Source organism: Larimichthys crocea, chromosome VII (assembly GCF_000972845.2).
Source record: "Larimichthys crocea isolate SSNF chromosome VII, L_crocea_2.0, whole genome shotgun sequence".
NCBI classification, from domain to species: Eukaryota; Metazoa; Chordata; class Actinopteri; family Sciaenidae; genus Larimichthys; species Larimichthys crocea.
In genome coordinates, this window is record NC_040017.1 from 12371826 (window position 1) to 12395800 (window position 23975).

At 39.5% G+C, this 23975-nt stretch overlaps 2 protein-coding genes across 4 annotated transcripts; one reads left to right on the forward strand and one right to left on the reverse strand.

Moving 5' to 3' along the window:
- Positions 1–156: 156 nt before the first annotated feature.
- glb1l2 (galactosidase beta 1 like 2) lies at positions 157–8446 on the reverse strand. Of its 2 annotated transcripts, none has more exons than XM_019268197.2 (20): positions 8226–8446; positions 6063–6192; positions 5663–5834; positions 5376–5444; positions 5184–5279; positions 4989–5097; positions 4807–4899; positions 4607–4688; positions 4456–4520; positions 4217–4301; positions 3770–3907; positions 3568–3648; positions 3344–3450; positions 2660–2806; positions 2460–2531; positions 1640–1718; positions 1335–1422; positions 966–1080; positions 560–676; positions 157–440 (listed from the first exon to the last, which is right to left on the reverse strand). In XM_019268197.2, exons 3-20 carry the CDS (start codon positions 5824–5826, stop codon positions 330–332), a joined length of 1818 nt encoding a protein of 605 aa, XP_019123742.2. In that variant the 5' UTR covers positions 5827–5834; positions 6063–6192; positions 8226–8446; the 3' UTR covers positions 157–329. The 2 variants fall into 2 exon arrangements, with proteins under 2 accessions (XP_019123742.2, XP_019123743.2); XM_019268198.2 differs by having other exon boundaries at positions 6063–6208.
- Positions 7494–23762, forward strand: LOC104940503 (beta-galactosidase-1-like protein 2). Of its 2 annotated transcripts, XM_010757120.3 has the most exons (19): positions 7496–7902; positions 8467–8652; positions 8917–8985; positions 9340–9435; positions 10219–10327; positions 10564–10656; positions 10782–10863; positions 11877–11941; positions 12222–12306; positions 14925–15068; positions 15866–15946; positions 17843–17949; positions 19500–19646; positions 19907–19978; positions 20411–20489; positions 20622–20709; positions 21979–22093; positions 22597–22713; positions 23316–23762. In XM_010757120.3, the coding sequence occupies exons 1-19, from the start codon at positions 7808–7810 to the stop codon at positions 23400–23402; spliced, it is 1917 nt and encodes a 638-aa protein (XP_010755422.3). In that variant the 5' UTR covers positions 7496–7807; the 3' UTR covers positions 23403–23762. The 2 variants fall into 2 exon arrangements, 1 of the variants encoding a protein (XP_010755422.3); XR_003462632.1 differs by lacking the exon at positions 20622–20709 and having other exon boundaries at positions 7494–7902.
- Positions 23763–23975: the final 213 nt, after the last annotated feature.

Here is a 23975-nt window from a genome sequence, read left to right on the forward strand (position 1 = left end):
AGCGTCGCTCATATAAAGGACAGGCCTTTGGTCCAATGATAACCTAGTGAGGGCGGGTCAAGCTGTCAAAGGTCCAAACAACGTTATGTCTAATCTGAGCAAAGGTCATGCCGAAGAAATGAGTAAACAAGACAGTTCAGACAGGTTTGCATTGTTTTAAAGACAACAGATTCAATATAGATGTAACATTTTATTACATGAACACTGATATTGCTGTACAATAGCAATTTAAACTGCCATGGTTAGTAAATTAATAGCTTAAAATCATTGTCAGTATCAATACACAGTCCCCTCGTGTGTATGTGAGAGTCTGTTGTTGTGCATTATTTTCACAGCAGTGTGCAAAAGGGGAGTTTGTAAACGTCAATTGTCTTTCCATGATCGGGGTTTGCAGCAAACTGTATTTTGTTATCCGCTTTTTGTTCCTCGAAAACAATGATCTGAAAGAGAACATAAAATACACTGTAAACATATTGTGCACATACGATCTGTCACATATGATCTAGAACTTTACCCCCAACTAAAGTGCAATACATCTTATTAGGATCTGTGGGTATACCTGATTCTCTCCGCTTCTGAGCCAAGCTCCTGGGAGATAAAGGAAATGCTGCGGGCCGATACACCAATGACGTCCAAGGTTTTGCCCATTGACAAACACGACTCCTTTACCCCAATCCTGTAGAGAGATGCATTGGTATGTTCAGTAAAATGACCATGTGGATAGTTTGTTACAAATGAACTACAGTATGACATTGATGTAGAGCAGCAAATTTGAAGACATCAGACTGCGTCAAACATATTCAGAACGTTTTAATCCCTCAATTAGATCAGTACTTAATACACATAAAGACAAAGAATAATACAAATAAATATAAATTTTAAATATTAGAAATACTGGATCAGTATTAGAAAATATTCTAGCTCTAATAGATGCAGGTTCAAAGATGGCTGGCTGTCCTACTCACAGGGAGCCTGATGAAGGTGTCTCTGGGAGGACCATCCACATGCAGTCTGGCCTGGAAAAATCCTGGAACTGTGGGTGACTTGAGGTCAGACTTCCACTGACCTGAACTCATTAACCTGAAACAAGATCAAACGTTTGAAACACTGGCCGTAATCCTGTGAAACTAAAATCAGTCTAGACACTATGAGGCAAGGAAGGATTCATCATTTCATTGTCATTTAGAAGTAGCGTGTGAAGGGTGATTTATTCACACATTTTTAATTAGTATTTTGAATTTGTCCTTTAATTCACAACCAGAAATTGTCTAGAATTGTCCTTGAAGGGGACAAACTGGTCATTTAATATGAAAAATTAAATTCAGTTAACCAACCTTTTCATAAACCCTGGCTTCATATCTAAACAGAAGATGGTAAATCCTCTCAGGGGGATGTGATTGAACAGAATATCTCCCACAATACCTGTAATACAGTATGAGGTAAATATATGCATGAGATCACACATGCTTTTCTGTGTGGGGAATGCATGGGCGTTGTTCACCACCAAACATAAAAAAAGTTTAGACAGGCTTGAACATGGTTTAACTCAGACCTGTAAATCTGGTCCAATATGAACAGTTCAGAACTGAAACATACATTAGCAATGCACGTGTATGACACAGCATAATACACTTAGTACCTTTGCGTTGTTCATCCAGAGCTTTCCCGTAATTCACTCTTCCACAATTCTCCACAAGTATGCTCAACGTCCTATCTCCCTTACATGCACAAAACACAAGTGTTATTTGGAAAGTTGTTCAGAAAAGAAAGGTGATCACAATAAGACAATCCAGTATTTTCTGCTTATTTGAATATGGTAAATACAATTAGTTACTAACACATCTGATAGGGTCCACATGTAATGTATACAGCTTCTCATAATCACATTTCCTGTTTCAGCACAGTTAAACTGGATTCTGCTAAACCTTAAAAAAAAGATGACCCATCAGAGCAAATGATATATTTCAATATATAGTTAAAACAGTGTAGTTACATTGGCTTTAGTCAGTGTGGTATTGCCTGAAAACATTCAGAATGTTGAATGTGTGAATTAATCAGAATCCTGCAGATACATTTTTTAAAATTGTTTTTCAAGCATGAAAAAAAGTCTGGCATTAAGTGGATATTGCACTATCCTCCTATCCTTAATGGAAGAAAACATTCATATTCAAATTTTATTCTGTTTTATTTTTTGCTTTACAAGTTGATATTGGACTAAATTACTCACTTGGACTTTGACACCATCTCAGCTAAATGTAAGGTAATTTGACTACTGTGTTGTTAAAGCCAACAGTATTATCTCAAACATTCCTTCACTCCCAAGACAGTTCAAGGCTCTTCAGTGAATTATTTCTGTATGGGAGGCATATGGGCCCCTGTACTTTAGCGATTAACCTTAACCTTGAATTTGATTATAATTTGAAAGATGGCATGTTCATCTTACAGCAGACTGTCAGTACCTTTCCATCAGGAAGTGTCAGCTCATGAATCTTGTTATCCAAACTACCAGCACATTGTCTGTCCACAAAAACCTAGAGAACATTAGAAATCACAGTGACAGGATTATATATAACCATGCTGTCCAGAAAAACTATTCTCAAACTATATTATGCATGTATAGCATGTGTGTCTGTCAGTGGGTCAGTCCGTATTCCCTTACCAGTGCTCTGTCTCTGACATTGTTCTTTGAGTTGAGGATTCCTCCACTGTTGATGGTGGTTTCATACAGTGTGTAACCGTATGACTGACCATTGTTATTGTTGACAGGGAGATTTTCCATGTTCACTGGCATCTCTGACCTGTATGGCTGGATGAACAGTCAACCATTGCAACATATAGGATACAAGAATCTGACAGAACATGGTAAACATCAGACTTCTGAAGACAGTGAAATGACGATGATCTGTATGTATGTTGTTTGACAGGCAGGGTAAGATGCCATCACTGCTGGGGGAAGTTTCATTATCACTGGATGAAATAATACAATATATGCATGCATGACACTGCAACACGTTAAATAACACCAAACAGCATATGACAGATACTTCTAAAAAAAGCAGGAGACACCTTGTCTGACCAAACTCGAACTGCTAGGTGTGAGACATCTGTCTTCAGCATGAACAGCATGTTGCTGGATTTCTGCACAAGGGACACACTGAAGCTGATAACAGAAATGTTCTGTCTGTTTGAGCTACACCACATCTTACATTTTCCCCTTATCCCAACAGGGACCCTTCTGTATATTTATCCAACGGTGTGGTAGCAGACGTTTGAATACAACATTTTCAATTCTGGAGATTATATAACTGTCACAGTGGAGAGGTGCTTGCCATCTGCAGCTTACCTTGTCGATGAAGTGCAGGCTGTCCCACAGTGACAGGTGCTGCTGGATGACAACAGGGTCGTATGCTCTCCTCTCCTGAAGAGAGGGCACTTCAGGAAGAGGTTCAACTGGAACACAAGTTGGTTAAAAAGATTTCATTAATGCTATTTATGATACTCAATTACAGGTAATGAAAGTCATCAAATTAATTGTGAGGTCTACATATGTGTGTAAAAAGACATTACAGTGGTACTGGCTGAATAAAGTCCTCAAGAGTTGATATTTTGGGGTATAATCTCCAGCTTCAGTTAGCGGAGCATCATAATCTGCAATAAAAACGTTTGCAAAAACAGTAAGCAATGAGTTTGTTCAGGGGAATCATATTATAATATAATAATTGAAGATCTGAATCTGAAACACCCTTTATTCTTTGGTCTTTGAACTAACCATAACTGGTGACCTGAGGTTTATAGGTGCCAAAGTCCATGGCTCCATTCATGAAGCCAAAGCTGGTCCCCCCATGAAACATGTACAGATTAATGGAAACACCCCTCTCCAGAATCTCTGACACAACAGCCAGCATGTCTGTAAATCATATGATAATAAATGACCAAATAATACACAAAGTGAACAATACACAGCAATGAAAGAGTCGTTAAGTAGAGCAGTAAAGCTCCTCTCTCTCGACTGAAACGTCCTTGAACGATACCTGAACCGTACATTCTGAATTACCTACATAAGTCTATCTAAAATCACAAGCAAAGAGACTCAATGGACATTGTGAAGCCTGTAAGTACGTAATGGATGAAGAGAATGCAGAGTGATGCTGAAAATGACTATGTGCTCAGCAGAAATGTTCTTTGGAAAAATTATGGTTGAAAAGTGTTTCCTTACCCTCAGCGTGGAAAACATGGTGATGTTCTCCCCAGACATCAAACCACCCAGACCAATATTCCATCACCATTAGAGGTTTCTGGGGCTACAGAGAACACATGCCTCTATTATATTCATATCTTACTGTCTATTATAATTTAAGAGCCACTGCAAGAACTTAATAGGAAAGGGGAAAAAAATGAAATTTTCCTTATGGGCTTATAAGGATGGGCTTCCTTATTCCCAGTATGATCACCTACCTGCATGTCAGCTAAGCATTGGATAGCGCCGAAAGACAGTCTCTGAAGGTTTATTGTTTTTAGAACTGAAATGAAGAAGAAAAACACACTAAATTAATGTTTCAGGCAGCTGTTTTCCCCTGTTGACTCAAGGGTTAGTTATCATCATTACCTCCCTCCATCCCTCCATATCTCAAGCCCTCCCAGTTGTCTGAAGTCAGCAGGAGCTCCTTGATCCCTCTGGACTCGAGACACTGCAGGTAAAGAAAAACAATGTTTTGTTTTTTTTGGATAATATATTGAGAAAACTACATTACAATGTGTTGTGCAGATTCCTATAAAAAATACATTGAAACACATTAATAGACCCACATTCTTTATATATGGCATGTAATTCTCATCTTTGGCGTATGATCCGTACTCATTCTCAACTTGTACAGCAATGATTGGGCCTCCCTCTTCGAACTGAAAGAACAAACAAAAAACAAATCTCTAGTTATTCTATCAGGAAATGATTGATATGAAATATGAAAACAGACTTTAGTTAAATTTACCATCAGTGGTTTAATAACTGAGATAAGCTTGTCAAAGTAAAGGTTGACAGCATCTACAAATCCAGGATAAGTTGTCCTCAGCTGCATGCCTTTATCTTGTAACAACCAGCTGAAAGAAACACAAGGACAACACTGGTGGCATGCTCATATGGTATTATATGGTAATATTTTAAAGCAATGGGCAGATGGTGTTACCTAGGCAACCCGCCCAAGTCCCATTCAGCACAGATGTAAGGACCAGGACGCAGGATCACCCACAGACCCATCTCTGCTGCTAAACTAAGATAGGCTCTGGAAAATGCAAAGAAAAATCACTATTCTGCATGTCTTTTTTTTTGTCTATTTACCAAACCACAAAACGGAAGAAATAGAATATGAAAGCCGCACTTGAGGTCTAACTGATCCTGAAAGTTGAATGTTCCTCTTTCAGGTTCATGCAGATTCCAAGGGACATATCTGAAAAAGCAGACAAACAAAAAGAGAACCAATTCTCTGTATCTTTTACACAATAGTGTGGCACAGTGACCTGCAATGTTGTGGTATTTAGTTTGTTGCTATTTCATTTTAACTTTTCACAAAGTTGATTCAATCTGATCTGTGTTTGACCTTCTCCAGCAAAAGAACAGTGAAAATCCTGTGATGTGAGTCATAGTCAAGTTGCAGAGGGTGCCTACGTTGTGAGAGTATTCAGGCCACAGGCCTTCATCTTCAGTAACCGGTCCTCCCAGTAGGCTCTGGGGACACGGAAATAATGGATGGAGCCTCCCTGGATGCGGAAGGGCTTTCCCTCCAGGGTGAACTGAGACGAGTTGGCCCTCAGACCCTCCACACGGCTCATTCTTCTTACTTCAGGTTGTTATAAATAAAATATACATAAAGAAATATATAATCTGAAGCAGGTCGTATGTGTAGTGAATAAAATTCAAACATCTACAAAAGTATTGTTACTGTAATAAAATGCTAATCAGTGGACTACTTAAAATATTACATCTGTGATATATTGTATATATTGTAGGATGGTCATAAACTACGCAAAATAAATGATATATGAGCACAATAAAAGTAAAAACTTACCAGGAAAATGTCCCAAATGCAGAATTACAGAAAATCCCAATTACATAAAAAACATTGCCAAAGCTGTACCTTGATGCTGAGCTTGCCAGCGTGCATTTGAAGGGAGGGTAGTGCTGGGAGGCCTCAAACACTGTGGATAAGGGAAACTATTGTTGTTTCAGAACAAAAATATAATAGTGCTCTGTCTCTCTCCCTCTCTCTCCACCGCACTGAGTCAGAGATGGGAGGCATTACAATGTACACAGTAATGTTATAGTTTACTGGACATGTGCAACTGTGGTCATGAGTTAGTTTGCTAGTTTGCTAGAATGAGTATGAATACGTGTGGTTGTCATATTATTCGCACTCTCTGCCTCAGTTGGGATAGTTGACGTGTTTGTATTCCCCTGCTTCCCAAAGCTCATCAACATTGTAATGATTACTGATAAGAAAAAAAGTTAAAAACATAGGACAAAGAGCACCACAACAAATTACAGGGGCCAGAAAAACCAAAGGTTTTTATTTTTTTATAAGACCGGTTATGTATTTGCAATCTACATTTTCTGCTATGTTTATTTGAGTTATAGCATACAATGCTGTCAATGGAGAACAGAGAGAGAGTCAAACAACTTCACAGATTATGTTGTATGTATTTATATTGTAATTATTTTCAGACTTTTTCTGAGGGGGGAATATTGCTGTTTGCAAATATAGTATGCTGAATAGACCCATGGTCTATGCATTGGGGAGATTCAGTGCTGTCAACATTATATCTTTGAGTCATGGGACAGTAAATTTAGAAAATATATGTCATGAAAACTGTGACATTCTTGTGCATCTTTACAGAGTCTGAAACAGGGTTTCTCGAGAAGTTGGCAGGATATTTTGTACGATATTCTACAAATTGTCAGGTTAGGAAGTGAAGGAGCCTACACATACTGTAATGCGGGAAAACAAGGCTGTGAGAATTGCAATTGCAAATGACAGGCTTTTATTAAATGTTAAATTAAATATATTGTTAAAAATGGAATTAAATTGCATGTACAGCAAGAATTTTGGGATGGTGGGTCAAAAGAAGACATAGGTCATAAAAAGACACAAAAATGGATGGGAGGAGGGAGGGTTTCTAAAGATGCGTAAGGAAGAAGAATGGACTGATTAAAAAGGTGAAAAAACTTAACTTTGCATCCCATTAAAAATCATCCTGAGAACTGATGGCGCATGTTACATTCACATTTAGTTATTTAGCTGACATAAGCATGGGTGTAAAAACAACTTGGGAAATGCAATAAAAAAAACATATATATCTTATATTCATGAGAACAATCTAAGGAGAAGAGTCTGTAGTCATTATGCTCTTGTTTGAAGTAACTAATTATTTTTTATTTAAAATAAATAAATAAATAAAAAAGTTAGGGACGGTCTGACAAGTTTCTGCGTTTGTGTCAGTAGTGTAACTGTGTGACGGTCCCTCCTTAGTGACAGGCGGGTGTTTGTGTGCGATGTTACTTTTGGACTAACTAACGCTAGCTTCTTCTCATATAAATACTGGCTGATTTGGCTATAAGAGGGCACTCATTTTTATTTTTATTTTAAAAAAAGTTAGTAATCCCGGGAGCAACGCCTATATCCTAGTTTTATGTGTGAATATGGGGTAGTTAAAAAGTGTAAATTTGCGTAACTGGTTTAGCAATAAGTGACACAACTCGTACAACAGGCTTTGCATACACTTTAGTAACGTACAGGGTAACGTCGTGTTGTTGCAAATGGAAAGAGTTGGTCTTCGTCTGTCCCTGAAACAAAGATATATTCTGCTGTTATGTGTCGCTGTCGGAGCGGTACTTGCTTATCAGTTTACAAGGTAAGGCAAACTCTTGCACAGCTAACACCACCCTGCAGGAAAACATGCCCAGTAGTCGTTATAATACGAGTCATGTATGAGGAGAAAAGAAAGCTCGCCCACCAAAACATGTAAACAGCGTGTTGACATACTACTTAAGCACATTTACTCGGTTATGTGGACTCAACAAGTTGTCCATGAACCTTCACCTGGCTCACCTGTTCACCTGGGGACATTGAACATACTCCACATGTAACAAGTTAGGTGTGTGTGTCTCACTGCTGATCATAATGACATGTTCTTGTTATCTGAAACCTACAGGATGACCATTAATACATAGATACCTTAGCTTCAGGCTTTGCCTCTTCTCTTTATGATCACATCCAAATGAAGGGAACACCTACCAAAGGAGCTACCTTTCACCACCAGGATTTGCATGAAGGAGATTTGTGAATAGGTGATGCAACTGGGCGCAAATAAGCTTGGCACACACTGTAGAGACATGTCTGCATAGCCTTTGATCCTGTTGCACTAGTTAAATAAGTTCTTTTTTCCCAGTTTTTAACTGTATTTTCCCCCCCTTAGGAATCGCCCTGAAGTGAGAAGAATGAGCCACGTGGAAGGTCTGAGGGCCAACTCATCTCAGTTCACTCTGGAGAGAAAACCCTTTCGCATCCTGGGAGGCTCAATTCATTACTTCCGTGTCCCCAGAGCCTACTGGGAGGACCGGCTGCTGAAGATGAAGGCCTGTGGCCTGAATACTCTAACAACGTAGGCTCCCTCTGCAACTCACAGCTGGTTGGACAAATTGTACCCTAAGGCACTTGAATGAACAGTGTCAGATTGTTGTTTTTGCTGGAGAAGATTATGCATAGAGCAAACAAAATAGTAAAAGAAAAAGAGAAGAATTGCAATTAATGGTTTTAAGAAAACAGAAGGATTTTTACAAGAGTCTTAAAAACAACTGAAATTCATCACCTTTAAAACTGCTAAAAGCACAAACAAAAATAATCTGTTTTAATTATTTTTTTCCAGGTACGTGCCGTGGAACCTGCACGAGCCTGAGCGAGGGGTGTTCAACTTCGAGGATCAGCTGGACTTAGAGTAAGGAACGGTGAAGCAGAAGTCATTCTGAGACTGTGTCTGAGAGCAGATGATCTCCTGCAGATGGCACTGTTGAATTGCAGAAAGGGGGCTGGCTTTCCACAGTCTTGTATAATTGAATGCTGCTGAGAAGGTGTACGTTTACCCTTAAGAAATGAATTAATTAGCTGTGCGCTCAGCCAGTCAGTATCAATGATTCTTAATTTATTGATCACAGTGGCATAGATGTGCCGCTTGCTGTCAAGTGTGGTGCTCGAAAAGAAAACAAATCTGATCTCAACTAGAGGTAAATATCTTGTGTTGGTAATGAACTCACTCTGAACTTTGACAGCACCTTTTACATCCTTCTTTTAGAGCCTACCTCCGCCTTGCAGCCAACCTGGGCCTCTGGGTGATTCTGCGTCCAGGGCCCTACATCTGTGCTGAGTGGGATCTGGGGGGTCTGCCCAGGTAAAAAATGCTTTATTTCAGAATAGCCAGTGGGGTGCAAATGAATGCCTCAAATTGGCTTTGAAATGAATTAACTCATTTAGGTAAACTGTTTTGTTAGCAGCATCTTTACTGCAGGCTAAATCCACCATCAACTCTTGGAAATAAATAACTTATCTTTTAGTTATGTGAATAATCTCAGGTGTGCTGTCTCTGTCATCTACTTGGCTAGTTTCACCAGATATGTTGCTAAGAATTTGTCTTGGTGAGATTGGTCCAATTTACAGTGTTGGGTTTATACACAGCGACATGACATATTATGGTTAGAGGACATCATGCATCATATAAGTTAACAACTAATGCTACTCAGATGAAAGCCATTGATGACTTAGCAGATTTTAAGTGAGGTATTAGAGAGAACAATAATTAAATCTGACAGGCATATCTTCCCGAAAGGAGGAATTCATTTAGTTCTGTAATCCAAATAGATTTGGACAGATAATGTGGTGAGTGTTGGAGGGACCGGAGACTGGAACTAGGTATTTTTGGAGTAGTTTTGCCTTCAGGGGATATGAGGTTGAGGTAATATTTATTTGATAATCATCAAAACAGAATGTGACTAGGGGCACGCAGTGAAGCACAACTTCCTCTGCACCACATTTTATGATAGTCATGGTTAGGTTGGTGCGATTATCTTTGATAGCGAAAAATCTCAACAGCACACAACACAGCACTTTGAAGAACTTGTATTATGTGCTACTTTTGTGGACATTTTCAAGGTCTTGTTGTGATTTCTGTATTTAGTTGGCTACTCCGGGATCCAAAGATGAAACTGAGAACGACCTACCCAGGATTCACAAATGCAGTCAATTCCTTCTTTAATCAGCTCATGAAGAAAGTTGTTCCGCATCAGGTACTTTCCATTGCAATATTTTTTTATTACCGCCTCCCTAAAAAAACTGCAATAACTAGCTGCTGTTGACCATTAACCATTGACAATACAGGGTGCTATACACACCTAAACTGTTCAACTTGTGTCCTGCATGCATTATTGAACGAGGTCGTATTTTCATTTCACAGCGTTTTAAAAAAAATATTGAGCTTAGGCCCTAATAAGTGTCCTCTATTCATTGGCTAATTAATGCGCAGTACTCCAAGGGTGGCCCAATTATCGCAGTTCAAGTGGAGAATGAATACGGCTCCTACGCCAAAGATAAAGAGTACATGCATTTCATCAAGGAGGTAAGAATTATTTTACTTTGCTTACTCTGCTGTTTTTCACTCGCTCACTCTCCTTTCCACTCTCTCAGAATCAACAATAATATTGTTTTGTTTTATTTGCCCCCCATATTCCCCCCTCTTTACAGGCGCTGCTGTCAAGGGGTGTCACTGAGCTGCTGCTGACCTCAGACAACAAGGAAGGACTAAAGCTTGGAGGAGTGAAAGGAGGTATTGTCAGATAGGCTGACAGACAAACAAGACTGTGCATACACACACACACAAACACATATACAGTACAGTGGTTGGTGTGTGCGACAAGAGGTCTGAGCCCAGTGTCAGGCAGCTGCAACTCAGAACCAGATTCTATACACAATGGATTCTGCGCTGTGCCAGAAAGTTCATCTTGTATGTACAGTGCTGGAGGCTGTGTGATTCTGGAAAATAAAAGTCTTGTTAGTTTTCTTTTATATAACACACCTGCTATTTTAAACCACATGCATTAGTAACATTAGTTGATTATGACTTCAATAATTATCACTATAAACCAATGAATTGTCCTCTTCAGCATCATAATTACAGGACAGGATCTTTAAGGGAATTGTTGTAATAATACTTCCCTCTGGAAAATTCACAAAAAGTTTAATGCATCTCTGAAATAATTTTGATAAATTTTGCATATTTCTCAACCCTGATTTGCATGTTAAATACACAGCAGGGAGAATTTTACTTTATGATGACATTCTAAGTATTAATAGTTGTTTTAAAGATCCAGTGTGTAGAATTTAGTGATACCTAGTGGTGATGTTGCAGAATATCCGTTGCATCAGCCATGAAAAATCCAAATACCCTAACTACGGCCACCATTTTTTTGTGTGGGGTAGTATAGCAACATGGCAGTTCAACATGGCGGACCCTGACCCCTGAAGAGGACCCGCTTTCTCTGTAGGCTCATTCTAAGTTCTTCTAACGAAAACACAATCATTCTTATTTTCAGATGATTGCACACTAATGAAAATGTAGCTATAAGTGTTCCATATCTGCCAGTAGATCCTCCTAAATGTTACACACTGGACCTTTCAAGACAAGAAATGAAACATAAGGTTTAAAAAATAATAATTCCATAAAGTTCTTTGTAGCCTACAATAGACCTCTGCAGTAAAGCATGCAAAGCATGTTTGGTGTTGTTGTGCATCTTTGTTACATATTTTTAACAATACTGTTCTGCCCGTTTTTGTCTGAAGCGCTAGAAACCATCAATTTCCAGAAACTGAACTCGAATGACATCAAGTATCTGGATAAAAATCAAGTGAGTCTAATTTGTGTGCCACTGCCTTCATGGTTCGTTATTACTGGATCCATGTTTGTAGATTTTGGAGTTAGTCATTACTAGTTTTATGATCTTCACATCAAACAGCCACATCATTAGCAATCCGTTCACTTTTCCAATAAGTAGACTGTCCAGCAATACCCAAGTGAAAATATAGGGCTCCTTAACTACCATGAAAGGACAACTTATTTATAGTTTGTGCTAGTGCACTATTGTATGTATTGTCATAACACCAAGCCATTGTTTTTTCTTTCACCAGCCTCACAAGCCAAAGATGGTGATGGAGTACTGGTCTGGCTGGTTCGATCTTTGGGGTGAACTACATCATGTGTATGCAGCTGAGGGTAAGACAGATGTTAAGATGGGTAGACAGGATCTCTGTAGGGAATGCTATATGTTCCCTGATTTAAAAAAAAAAAAAAAAAAAAGACAGGCGTTCACATGAGGGTAAGACAGGATTTATGCTGATGGTTTCTTTGTTGAAGGTGAAACAGTTTCTTTCTGTTCACTAGGTCGATAATACTGGCTAATTTGAGACTAGGGTAAGACAGGTTTTGTTCTGTGAGCCAGTACAGATTCTCTGAAGGTACAACAGAGTCTCATTGCTTTAGGGTAAAAAAGGCTTAAGACAAACCTTTTTAGCTGAGAATAAAACAGTCTCTTTGCCAGAGGAAAGACAGAGTAAGGACAAACTTACTGCTATGGTGGTTGTGTTTAGATAAATTCTCCAGACTGAGGGTGAGACAGTCTGTCTAACACTATGGTTCCTTCACAAAAGGCACGGAGCCCATTCAGTGCAGCTGGGATGTACAGCTTAGCATATGGTCATTTCCTCCTTGTTCTGTGGCTTTGTCAGTTTTATATACTGTTCACGCATGGTAGATTGTGAGCCAAGTATCACAAACCACAGTCTGTTCTTAACTTTGTCTCTGGGCCATATATTTGATGTTCAGAGGCCAGATTTTCAAACACTTCCTTGTAAAGGATTGTTCAAAGATGTGCTCCACTGATTCAGACTGACTGTACTGAGCGCAGGTGGAGGTGTTAGACGTTGTAGGAATCACATTCATCTCATGCTCTTGCACTTCCCCTGTATCCTCTTGCCGTAGCTACAGATACACACCAGGATAGTCTTGCCCTTGGCTACATTAAATGATGTTTCAGTTGATGGGAACATACTGCATAACTGTGTACTTTACTATTAGTTATATGCTACATTGCCTTCAAAGCTCAGGCTGCATATTTGCTACAGTATTTAACTGCCCGTACCTGAACATAAGACATGACAAAATATGTGAGACTTCAGACATGAAAGTACACTGTCTCGCTCTGAAATGCACTGTGTCCTAACAAATGTGTTGAGTGTACATTTTTAGAGAAAACATTTGGAGCAAGTGAAATACAAACATTCATAACTAATTGCTAGCAGTCCTTTTTTCTTGTGTTTGTTGGTGCATTGCTACATTTCTCGGCTCCTTTTTTCCAGCAACTGTCAATCAGTGGCACAGTAGCCACTGGTCCATTTCATCATGTTATATACTGTATACATTGTATCACTGTATTGTTATTGTACATTATATTATACGTCAATTTAACCTGATTAAACTGTAACACGCTATGAATGAGTGAACACAATATCCAGTTAACATGTGAAGTGAAGGAAAGAGGAAAGAAACAGGTATGATGCATAAACAGAAACAATTTTTGAAATAATGTGGGAGCAGTCATGTTAAACAAGAGTAGTATTTTCTTGATCCTGTAAATAATATTGCCAACAATTTATTGTCAATCAAATTCTTGAATATATTTTGAATGGTCGTTCACATCTCATAGATGGTACGGGTTGTGTCCATATTGTTTGTTCTGTTCGACCAACAGTCCATAATGTAAACACATTTAATTTGGAATGATATAAAAATCTTCACATTTGAGCTACTTCTCTGTTTATTGAAGAATCAATGCATCCACTAGTGTTTTTTACTGTTTCACAGACACATATGCCATAAACTATTCAGGTTGTCCTGGATGTTGGTATTGAGTCCTAAATGTATGAGTAGTGCTGGTACATAAACAGCACAGTTCATTCCACATACCAGCCATATAACATGGTCCACCTGCTATAACCAAGATGGTGATATTTTAAGTGTAATGTACAGTCGTGACATAAATGATAGCACCTATTTCACAATTGTAAAGATGAATGGAAATCACACACCCTGCTATCACTATCTTGAGTACTGTCAGAAACGTCTTATTTCAAACAGTGCAGAGCCTCGAGCCTTCCTTTTACTCTCCGTCAATCCCAGCAGCCATCCACATCCAAACAAAAATGTTCTGAAAAATAAAAAAAGGGCTTCCTTATATACCTTCTCCTCAGAATGGGGAGAAAAAGACCCTCACCACGCAGAAAGTGCCACAGTTATGAAATGAACGCTGGAATATTCAGAGGGGATTTCTGTCCTTGACAGATCAGTGCTCTACAGACTGCAACACACCCAGCAGTTGGTCACAGCTTGTGGCACCACCACCACATTGAAACCAACCAAGTCCGGCTCTATCACTCACCCTGCGCAATTGTTATTCACTAAGACGCATGCCCTTGATTTAAATCATTAGTCAGTCCAATTTGAGTATTAAAGTCCAATTTGAATACTTAATTACTTGCTCTGATATGTTCGTGCAGGGAGGTAGGCAATTTTTTATGGGTGTGAGTATTGCCCTGTAATGAATTATAGTAACATGTATTAGGATGTGTGGCAGAGGTCTTCCCGTGTTTCAATTGAAGGGGAATTGAGGCCAACGGGATTATTGAAACAGTGGCTCTTGCTTGTTAAAGCTTAAGTCAATGGATTTTTTTCTCCTTTTGTTACGTATGGTTCATAATGTTTAGCTTTGTGTTTGACATTCCTTGACTTATTTCTTTATGTATTAAATGAGATTTTTTCTCCGCTGTCCTCGACAGACATTTTACCCGTGGTCACGGAGATCCTGAAACTGGGCATGTCCATCAACCTCTACATGTTCCACGGGGGGACGAATTTTGGCTTCATGAGCGGGGCGTTTGCCGTTGGATTGCCAGCACCTAAACCTATGGTGACAAGCTACGGTGTGTGAAATGAATCTGCTTTTGAACACAATTTTGTAACACTGGAATAAACAAAAATCCCTGTGAGTTAGGGGGAATTATAAATATTATACGCAGGGTTGATTGGTCACAGTTGAACACAGAACTGCATTTTAATAGCTAGACCCATATTCACAGTTACTTAATGTTCTGCTGAATTTATAATAACATTTTTTTTTTTAAGCCCATCGATTCTGCACCAAAGTAGGTACATAATCTTCAAACACAATCAAAATATCACTAAGTACGGTCTGACATATGTGTTGTTTGTTCATCATATGTGGGTAGGGTAGGTATATTGAAACATGATTGGGATATCTGAAATGTCTGTAGATGGCGCTATCTTTACTCCTGAGCCATTGACCTTCATCTGCTTTGAAATTTGAATATCCAGTGCACACTAATGAATTCATTACCTAATAGAATGCATGCGAAATGTAAATTAAAGACGGTACAATGGGTTTTATATCCTCCTCTAGGGTACATAACATTGTAATGACCTCGTTCTTGAGAAAAGAGGTGAATTCTGAAAACTGATGCACAGCAAGAACGACCTTCACCAGTCTTCATACCTGTGTTTACTCCCCTGAAGCCCCTTTACCTTTTTGCCTCAAACGGCTCAATTTTCTGTCAAGATTATCCAAAATGTGTCTGGGCCCACTGCTGTCTCAAGATATTTGATAGGGGAGCACAGGGAGAGCATCTGCCACGGTAAGAGGCATCCCTGCCTCTCTCTCTGGCTCCCGAGCCCGCTGTTCTGATAGCACATTATCTTTCAGATTACGATGCTCCATTATCCGAGGCTGGGGATTACACCACCAAGTACCATCTTCTGAGGAATTTATTCAGCCTCTACCACAGTGAGTGTTGTGTGTTGTTGCTGAGACGGGCCCCGCGTCTTCTGTCTCTCTTTCTCTCCTTTCCCTTTCATCTCCCCACTTAAGTTAATTCTCCTTGTACAACCTGCTCTCTGTTGGCTAAAGTAGGATAACTTTGCATATGATTACAAGCATGGATTAGATATGGGTTTGTGTGTGTGTGTGTGTGTTTGTGCTTGTGTGTGAGATTTCTGCCCAAGCCGAAGACCCTCAATTACCACCCACTGTGAAAATTACATACTAGGCCTTTTATTGTGTTTATTGTTTATTTTATTGTGCTCATGCATTATTCACCATTTGTAATACAAGGGTTTGTGGTTAGGGGCAGAAGTCTCGAGTGTTTTGCGGCCATGATCAGAAACGTAGCTTTTGGCAATCTGGTACTGAGCGCAACAAACTAATAATTTGCCCAGAGTCGAGGTGATTGAAGAGAGTTTGAAAGGCTGCCTGTGCGTGATTCATCTTTATGTTTTGTAGTCTGCTGAACAATGAGCAGTGGCCTGAATATGAGAGTCTGAGAAGGCTTTGTGCTCTACTCAGCAACCACAAACACGCGACCTAATTCTTTAATTAGATCAGCTTGATATTTTAGTATTGTTTGGTTGTCAAGTAGTGAACATTGTGTCAGTTACTCTTTTCCCTGTGGTGTTGTTTTTGCACAGCTTGCCGTGGATTCAGGCTGATCTGTCAAACGTCTTCACAATGATCTTTGACAACAACATGCCTCTTACAGTAGCCTGTGACATATATGCTTGGGGGCTTTTCTTATTATTACAAAGCTGTCAGAAATTGCAAAATTACAGTTTACCTTAAAGCATTTAGGGATTTTAAGTATTCATCTACTGTCAGATGTTCTGAAAAAAAAAAACATGAAACCTCGCAGTTTTTTCTCCTACACCCTCCTAAGACACCACCACAATGTCTCTGCACAGGATTATATGGATTTGGGACAACACGCATAGGCATTGTTGTGGGAAGATTTGTGACATAGTTTGATAGAATTGTCGTTCTTAGATTTGACACCTTATACACTACCAAAGGCACTGGCTTGTAAGTGTTATAGAGACCCATTTAGGGGAAAGGTGTAGGCCATTATCCTCGAGGCTCTCCGTAAGTGATCCAGCTGTTACTGCTTGGTGATAAGGAAATGCTGTCAAGCTTTTTCCAGAGGGACCGCTGGTGTCTCTGCATGCTTTAACACCTTTTAAAAGTGTTTTGAGGGAGCGGGCAACCACTGTTAATTACTGTAAAGAGACCAGTTTGTAAGAGGGAGCACAAACCTTCATAGAGGGTAAATGGCCTCTACAAATTTCCAAGGGACAGGCTACCCTTCTGATTGGCAGTGAGTGGTTCACCGGCTTTAGTATATGAATACTCCTTTAAGGGATTGCAGATAGATGGGACAGTTCACAGTGCTTAAATAGCGCAAATGATGGTCCAATAGCTTTTTTGTGCGTTTCAGTGAATTGTTTTTTAGGTCAAACTTAAGCAGGTCAAAGTTAATAAGTCAATCTACTTTTTTTTTTAGTACTAGCTGTACCCAAAATGTTGCTATAGTTTGCTTTAAGACTTAACATGGTTTACAATTTAAATTTACAAAGCAGCCAATCTTTTGGCTTTATCTTTGATGTGATATGTAGATGTCTAGATGCAAAGGATTATAAATTTGCAAGTTCCCAAATTTCTTTAAAGATCAGAAATAGCCATCTTTATCTTTCCTCACTGACTCAATTTACATATGCTTAAAAAAACACATAGATTCATCTCTGCTTTCACTTGTTTGCAACCCCTGGATAAATAAAGGATAAGGAATATGAAATGAACTCATACAGACAGACAAACTGCAACCTACCCACTTTTTACCTCCTTGTTTCTCAGCTCAGCCTCTCCCTGAACTGCCCTCTCTCCAGGAGAGGAGAGCGTACCAGCCTGCTGTCATCCAGCAGCACATGTCTCTGTGGGACAGTCTGCATTTCACTGACAAGGTAGGCTACACTGACACACAGTGCCTGATTTCGAGGCGCACAAATGATAAACACCATCCATGTGAAAACAGAGTAACAAGGTTGTTGACTGAGAACAGTAATACACTGAAATAAAACATCATTAATACACAAAAGTCAAACAAATAAATGATTGAATTATGTTGATGTGCAGCCTGTTATGGTCTGTTTAATCCTTAAAAATGTATTCTGCTGCTCAAAGAGCCTGTCCCCGCCTGAGGACAGGTGTATTTACAGTACATGCGCTCCTTACCGCATCTGTCTAATCAAATTAAATAATTCACAATCAGTCAGCATTAGCAAATGATAGAACTAACTCCACAATTAAGGTCTCAGTATTGATTATTTCTTCAGATTTGTCTTTTCGCCAGACGGAAGATGTATCCATGCTACAACATGCCCTACATCCATGTGATTACCCAAAACAAAGCTTCATCGTGACACCTCTGCATGTCTAATGCTTCGAGCCTGCTCTGATAAAACATTATCATATGTGAGTGGTAACCTAGTAGTAAATACCCTCTGCACATCCTTTAGGCCATTCGGTCTGTCCAGATCATAAGATATACAGTAGCATATGTTCTTCTAAAACAAAAAAACCCTTGTGGTTAAATAAAATGAGCTTGAAACCATCATCCATCACCAACTTGATTTTTTGGATCATTGAGAAAGTCTGAGAAGGGAAGTAAATAAGTAACACTCCTCCCTTAATGAGCAACTGCTGATGAGGTGCCCCTAAGCAAGATATTCTCTCCTAACTGCATGAGTGATCTGCTCAGGGACTAGCAGTAATAAACTATGTGAAGCTTTGTGAATGTAGAAATATAAAATATAAAATCTTTTGCCAAACAGGGTAAAAAAAAAAGAAAAGAAAGAAAACTGCTTGAAAAAACCTGTCTGGAGGGTGTCATCATGTCAGTTTGCTTTCATGTCCACCAGTCTAGTTTAGCCATTTACATCGTCTTCAGGGGCATTTATATTCCAACCAGATGTAGCACGTCTGGCACTTGCTTACAACATTAATTATTCACTCCCCGTCGCCATAATTTGCTTCCCTCGGAGACGACAATTACTTTGCTCCTGACCAGCCACACGGCCTTGTTTTTGAAAAGAGCGTGGTCTTTTTTCCGTGACTTCAGAGAGACTGAGTGGGATGCGCAAGTTTGATAATGTATCTGTGTGTTTGGAGGTAGGCGGTTAATCGTGTCATAGCAGGGAGTGTTTATTGTCTTGTGAAGAGTGCAAAATGCACCTCCCAAGGGTATGCAAAAGATTGGTGCTGAATAAAAGAATTGCTCTGAGTGCCAGACAGGAAAGGTTCATTAGGTTTGATAAATCATCACTTTGGGTGAAGCCATCTTGCAAGCGGCGGCAGGAATCATAAGATCGCATCTGCACTGAGAGTGGTTATGAGTGTTTTTGCTTTAAATAAAGCAAGCATTGAAGAGTCTTGAAGAATTTCCACAGCACATTGAAACGTCTTACATGCAAACCTTGTGACTGTTTTATACTCTCCATTTGTAATTTTTCAGCCTTTTAAGTCAGTGAGGCCGGTGAACATGGAGAATCTCCCCTTCAACAATAACAATGGTCAGTCTTATGGCTACACACTGTTTGAGACCACCATCACCAGTGGAGGAACCCTCAACTCAAAGAACAACATCAGAGACAGAGCACTGGTAAAGACAAGAAGACAGACGTCGACATAATGAGTCCACAGTCACACACTTAACACTTTTCTTTGTGAGTAGGTTTAGAAAGTTGTTATCTTGCCTTGTTAGAAATCACAGCCCTGCTCAGTGTACTAGTGGAGTACAAATAACAAGCTCAGGCTGTGACCGGTTGCTCTGGTATCAAAGTCAAAGAGTTACAGGAGTGTAATATGAAGACAAATACATTTTTTCTTTACACTTTTCTTTATACACTTTTTTTCCCCTAGGTTTATGTGGAAAAACATTTTGTTGGTGTTCTGGATTATAAGACACAAGAACTTGCTCTCCCCGATGGGAAGGTACATTGTGTGTGTGTGTGTGTGTGTGTGTGTGTGTGTTTGCGTCCATCTGTCTGTAGTTTAGACACAGTCTGCTATTAGCTTATTTCAGAGGGATAAAGTTATTAATATTTAACAACACACAGCATGTGAAAGCTTCAGGGGATGCTGATAGATGTTTCTGGCTGCAGGGTCCCAGTATCGAGCCAGCAGCAAATCATCAAACGACTGTTTATCGTAACAAATTTGAAGAGTTAACTTCAGTCTCACGGAGAAAAGTGTAGAATCAGATTGACCTTGATCCATTACTAAAATTACCAAAAAACCAGACCAGCTGAAAGCATTTTTTTCCTTTCTTTGTCTGTTTTTTGTTTTTTTGTGTGAATTCCTTCCTGGAAGAATACTGTCAGTAATGTCTTACATGATTTATGTTTTTTTTTTTTTCCACTGAAGGGAAAAAGAACTCTAAGTTTACTGGTGGAGAACTGTGGAAGAGTGAATTATGGGAAAACCCTGGATGAACAGCGCAAAGGTACAAATTGTTCGGCAAACCGATGGCTTTGTAGATGTTCGGTCTTTCTTTTTTTTCTCCACTCGAGACCTTCAAAGAAGCTAATTAACAGTGTCTTAAGATCCACAAGGAAAACTTTGACTTACCTTTCAGGTCTTGTTGGAGATATCGAGTTAAACAAGCATGTCCTCCGAGACTTCATTATTCATAGTCTGGGTATGAAGCCGGGCTTTGTGAACAGGTTTGTGTCTTTCAATTATAACGTAGTTTCCTTCCATGTTTGTGTTTCTCTGTCGTTACACCTGCCTGCTCCTGATTCAATCCAGCTGATTATCTCGCTGCTTAACCCAATTACGGCGGGAACATGACGGCAGTGTTCAGAAATCAAAACACAGTCTTCCAATTCAACACCTTATGTTAAACATCTTAAATTAGAAGTGGTACGGCAGGCTCAACATTGTAAAGGGCCTTTTACTTTCTTAAAGCGGGCAGATCATTATTTCACAGACCAACTGACGAGCACAGAACATGGACAGACTGCACATCGGGAAAAAAACAAAAAACTAAAATGGTCTCAGTGATTTGCTTAAAGGCAGGTTTAGATTTGTTGAATGCAAAATGTCTTTGACAAACGGTTAAACATTGTGGGGGACTTTTTAATGTTTCAGTCCCATAATAGTCATTACGTCTGTTAATTTCTCTGTTATGGCCGAGCGTTATGAGGTCTCATTTTGCAGGACCCAGTGCACCCCAAGGTGCAAATGCATTTCCCTCATCATGATTCCATATTACAAGATTATAATTCCTTCTTGTGATGTTGCTCATCACGTGCAGAATTTGTCAAACATCTTCCACAGCCTTTTCCAATCACAAAATCTTTGTGTATATTAGTTATTTCTCTGTATATATTGATCACACTTAGAAATCTTTGTTGCACAGATAATAAAAACTTGTAGCTGTAGTAGCTGACTGTCTAGTTTGTTGAGTGATTTATATTTGGTCTTGGTGGATTATATCTTGAATCCACTGTTGCTGTAGTCCTCTCCTAATTTACTGAAAAATGTCTCTATTGTACTCTTTCTCTCAGCACCATCCTGAAAATGTCAAGGTCTGGAGCTCTGTACAGATGAACACTAAAAATGTATAACTTAATACAAGGGAAGGAAGTTTGGTTTCATATCATAGCAACCTTTGGAGGCAAAATATAACCTACTGTGTACTCAAAACAAAGATAGTGATTTTGAATATATCCGCTGGCATCCATGTGCATCCATATGACTTGACATTTACTGTAGGCATATAAATATGAATGACATGACACACTGTATACTGCTGGCTAGTTACCCTAAAAGTCAAGACTGATGGATTTTATTGATAAAGAACATTGCAGCAGAATGTGTCTAAAAAGATAAATTGCAAATCCGATATTTGTGCTTTTGTGCCATGAAATATGCAGTAAGGTAATCTGTAAGCATTTGAGCAAAAGTGCAATGTTTTTCTGCTCTTACAGACTCGAGAGTTCAGGCCACTGGATGTCAATGCGTCAGCGGCCCTTGTTCCCAGGTTTTTTCCAGGCCAGACTCTATATCAACAGTGTACCCAAAGACACCTTCATCAAACTGCCTGTGAGTAGAGAGCAAACACTGAAAACACGTGTCCTACCTCTTATAGATTCACCATGGAAATGAGTCAGGTTGTTCTTCCTCTAGATTACCCTTATAGATATAGTTTACACACGTCCAAACTCTCTATAGTATACTGTGTATTGTTTTGGTATGTTAATATGATCTAGGCTTTGTCCAGACAACTTCAGTAGATGTAGTGTGTAGTCAAGTGCCTCTTGACTGATCATTTCCATCCTGCCATACTGTATATCTCTCATGTTTTTGTTTTTCTTTATCTTGTAACTTTCCCGCATTTTTCCAGTGCTGAGACTCAAGTGAAGTGGCTGGATGTAGAGGGGCTAAGAGCTATCATTACCAACAGCCCAGGATGTATTAAGCAAAAGATTCAAATAATATGAAGAAAGGGTCATGTTTTGTTGGTAGTCATCAGCATTTACACATCTACATTTAATTGGCTGAACCTGTCTGTTGTCATGGCGAACCATCACTGGTTGTGTTCGCAGGGCTGGGGCAAAGGTGTAGTGTTTATCAACGGCAAGAATCTGGGACGCTACTGGTCCATCGGTCCTCAGCAAACTCTCTATGTCCCAGGTCCCTGGCTTCACAGGGGGGACAACCAGGTACAGTACTTCTGTCTTCGTACCATTCAGGAGATACTTTAGCATTGGTGGCCTGATCTCCAGTGTTGTTCATAAGAACATTTGTTATGCACTTTAGGATGTCTAGACTCCTGTATGTGTGTGACTGAGAGGATCAGTGTGTAGGGTTCAGTGGCATCTAGTGATGTAGTTGCTAATTGCAACCCCCTCCACTCGCTATCACGTTACAAAATGAAGGGAGAAGGTACGGAGGCCACAAAACTCATTAAAAAAAACGAGCCCTGTCAGTTCTGCATGTAGTTATGTTTGAACTCTGAGCGAATTCCTCATAATTAGATAATAGTTTGCCTACAGGTGGCACTCGTAACATGACTAATGTAAATGTCCTTAACCTCAATTCATTTACAGTTCATGTACACTCCATTCATTATCACACATGTCCTAATATTCCAGGGTATTATTATGGTGTTGAACTACCCTACCTCTGCGTTTCTCCTTGTCCTTCCCAACTTTTATCCTCCGAGTGCGCATATCTTGACACTAGCACTCCAAAGCCCACTCTCAGTGTCCTTTCATAACCTCGGCTAAGCTGGTATTTATTTTAATTTTTTGCTTCCTTCCAGGTCATTGTGTTTGAAGAGCAGGAAGCAGATGGTAAGATTCAGTTCACCACCAGCCCTGACTACGGCATGTCTGTTGATGTCCAGTGAGGACAGGAGGTGAGAGGGGATTAGGTGGGGGAGGAAACAGCCGAGGCTTTCGCCGTGAGCTTTGTCTGCTCGGGCACAGACGTCATGCTGCGACCAGCAGCACTCGAAAGTCACACATGTTGGTGAATGTGGATTTCCTGTCTGAAGACTTGTTTTTCATTTAATGACTTTCTGTTGAATCATTTCCCTTCATAACAATATCATTAACCTGGACTCATATACTACATAACTGGTGACCAAGAAACTGTGACAGAGAATGACATTTATTATAATAAAGTGTATCGGTTTGGTGCTTAATTTATAAATTGCAGGCAGTGTAAAAAAGAACTGTGAATAAAGCTGCTTTGACCTGTAACAGTCGAGGCCAAGGAAGCTTGTGTAATGCTTTATTTATCCTACACACTGAGAGCCTGTTTGATCACTGGTGGCCTTTCAAATGCACCTTCTTTATGGTATTGCGAGCTCCTGCAATGAAGTCAAGATTGCAAGCTGTGCTTGGAAATCGTTTAGTTTTTTAAAGCTCATCTCTTGTGTGTTACACAGGCTGGATACCACCATCGCAATTATTTTCTT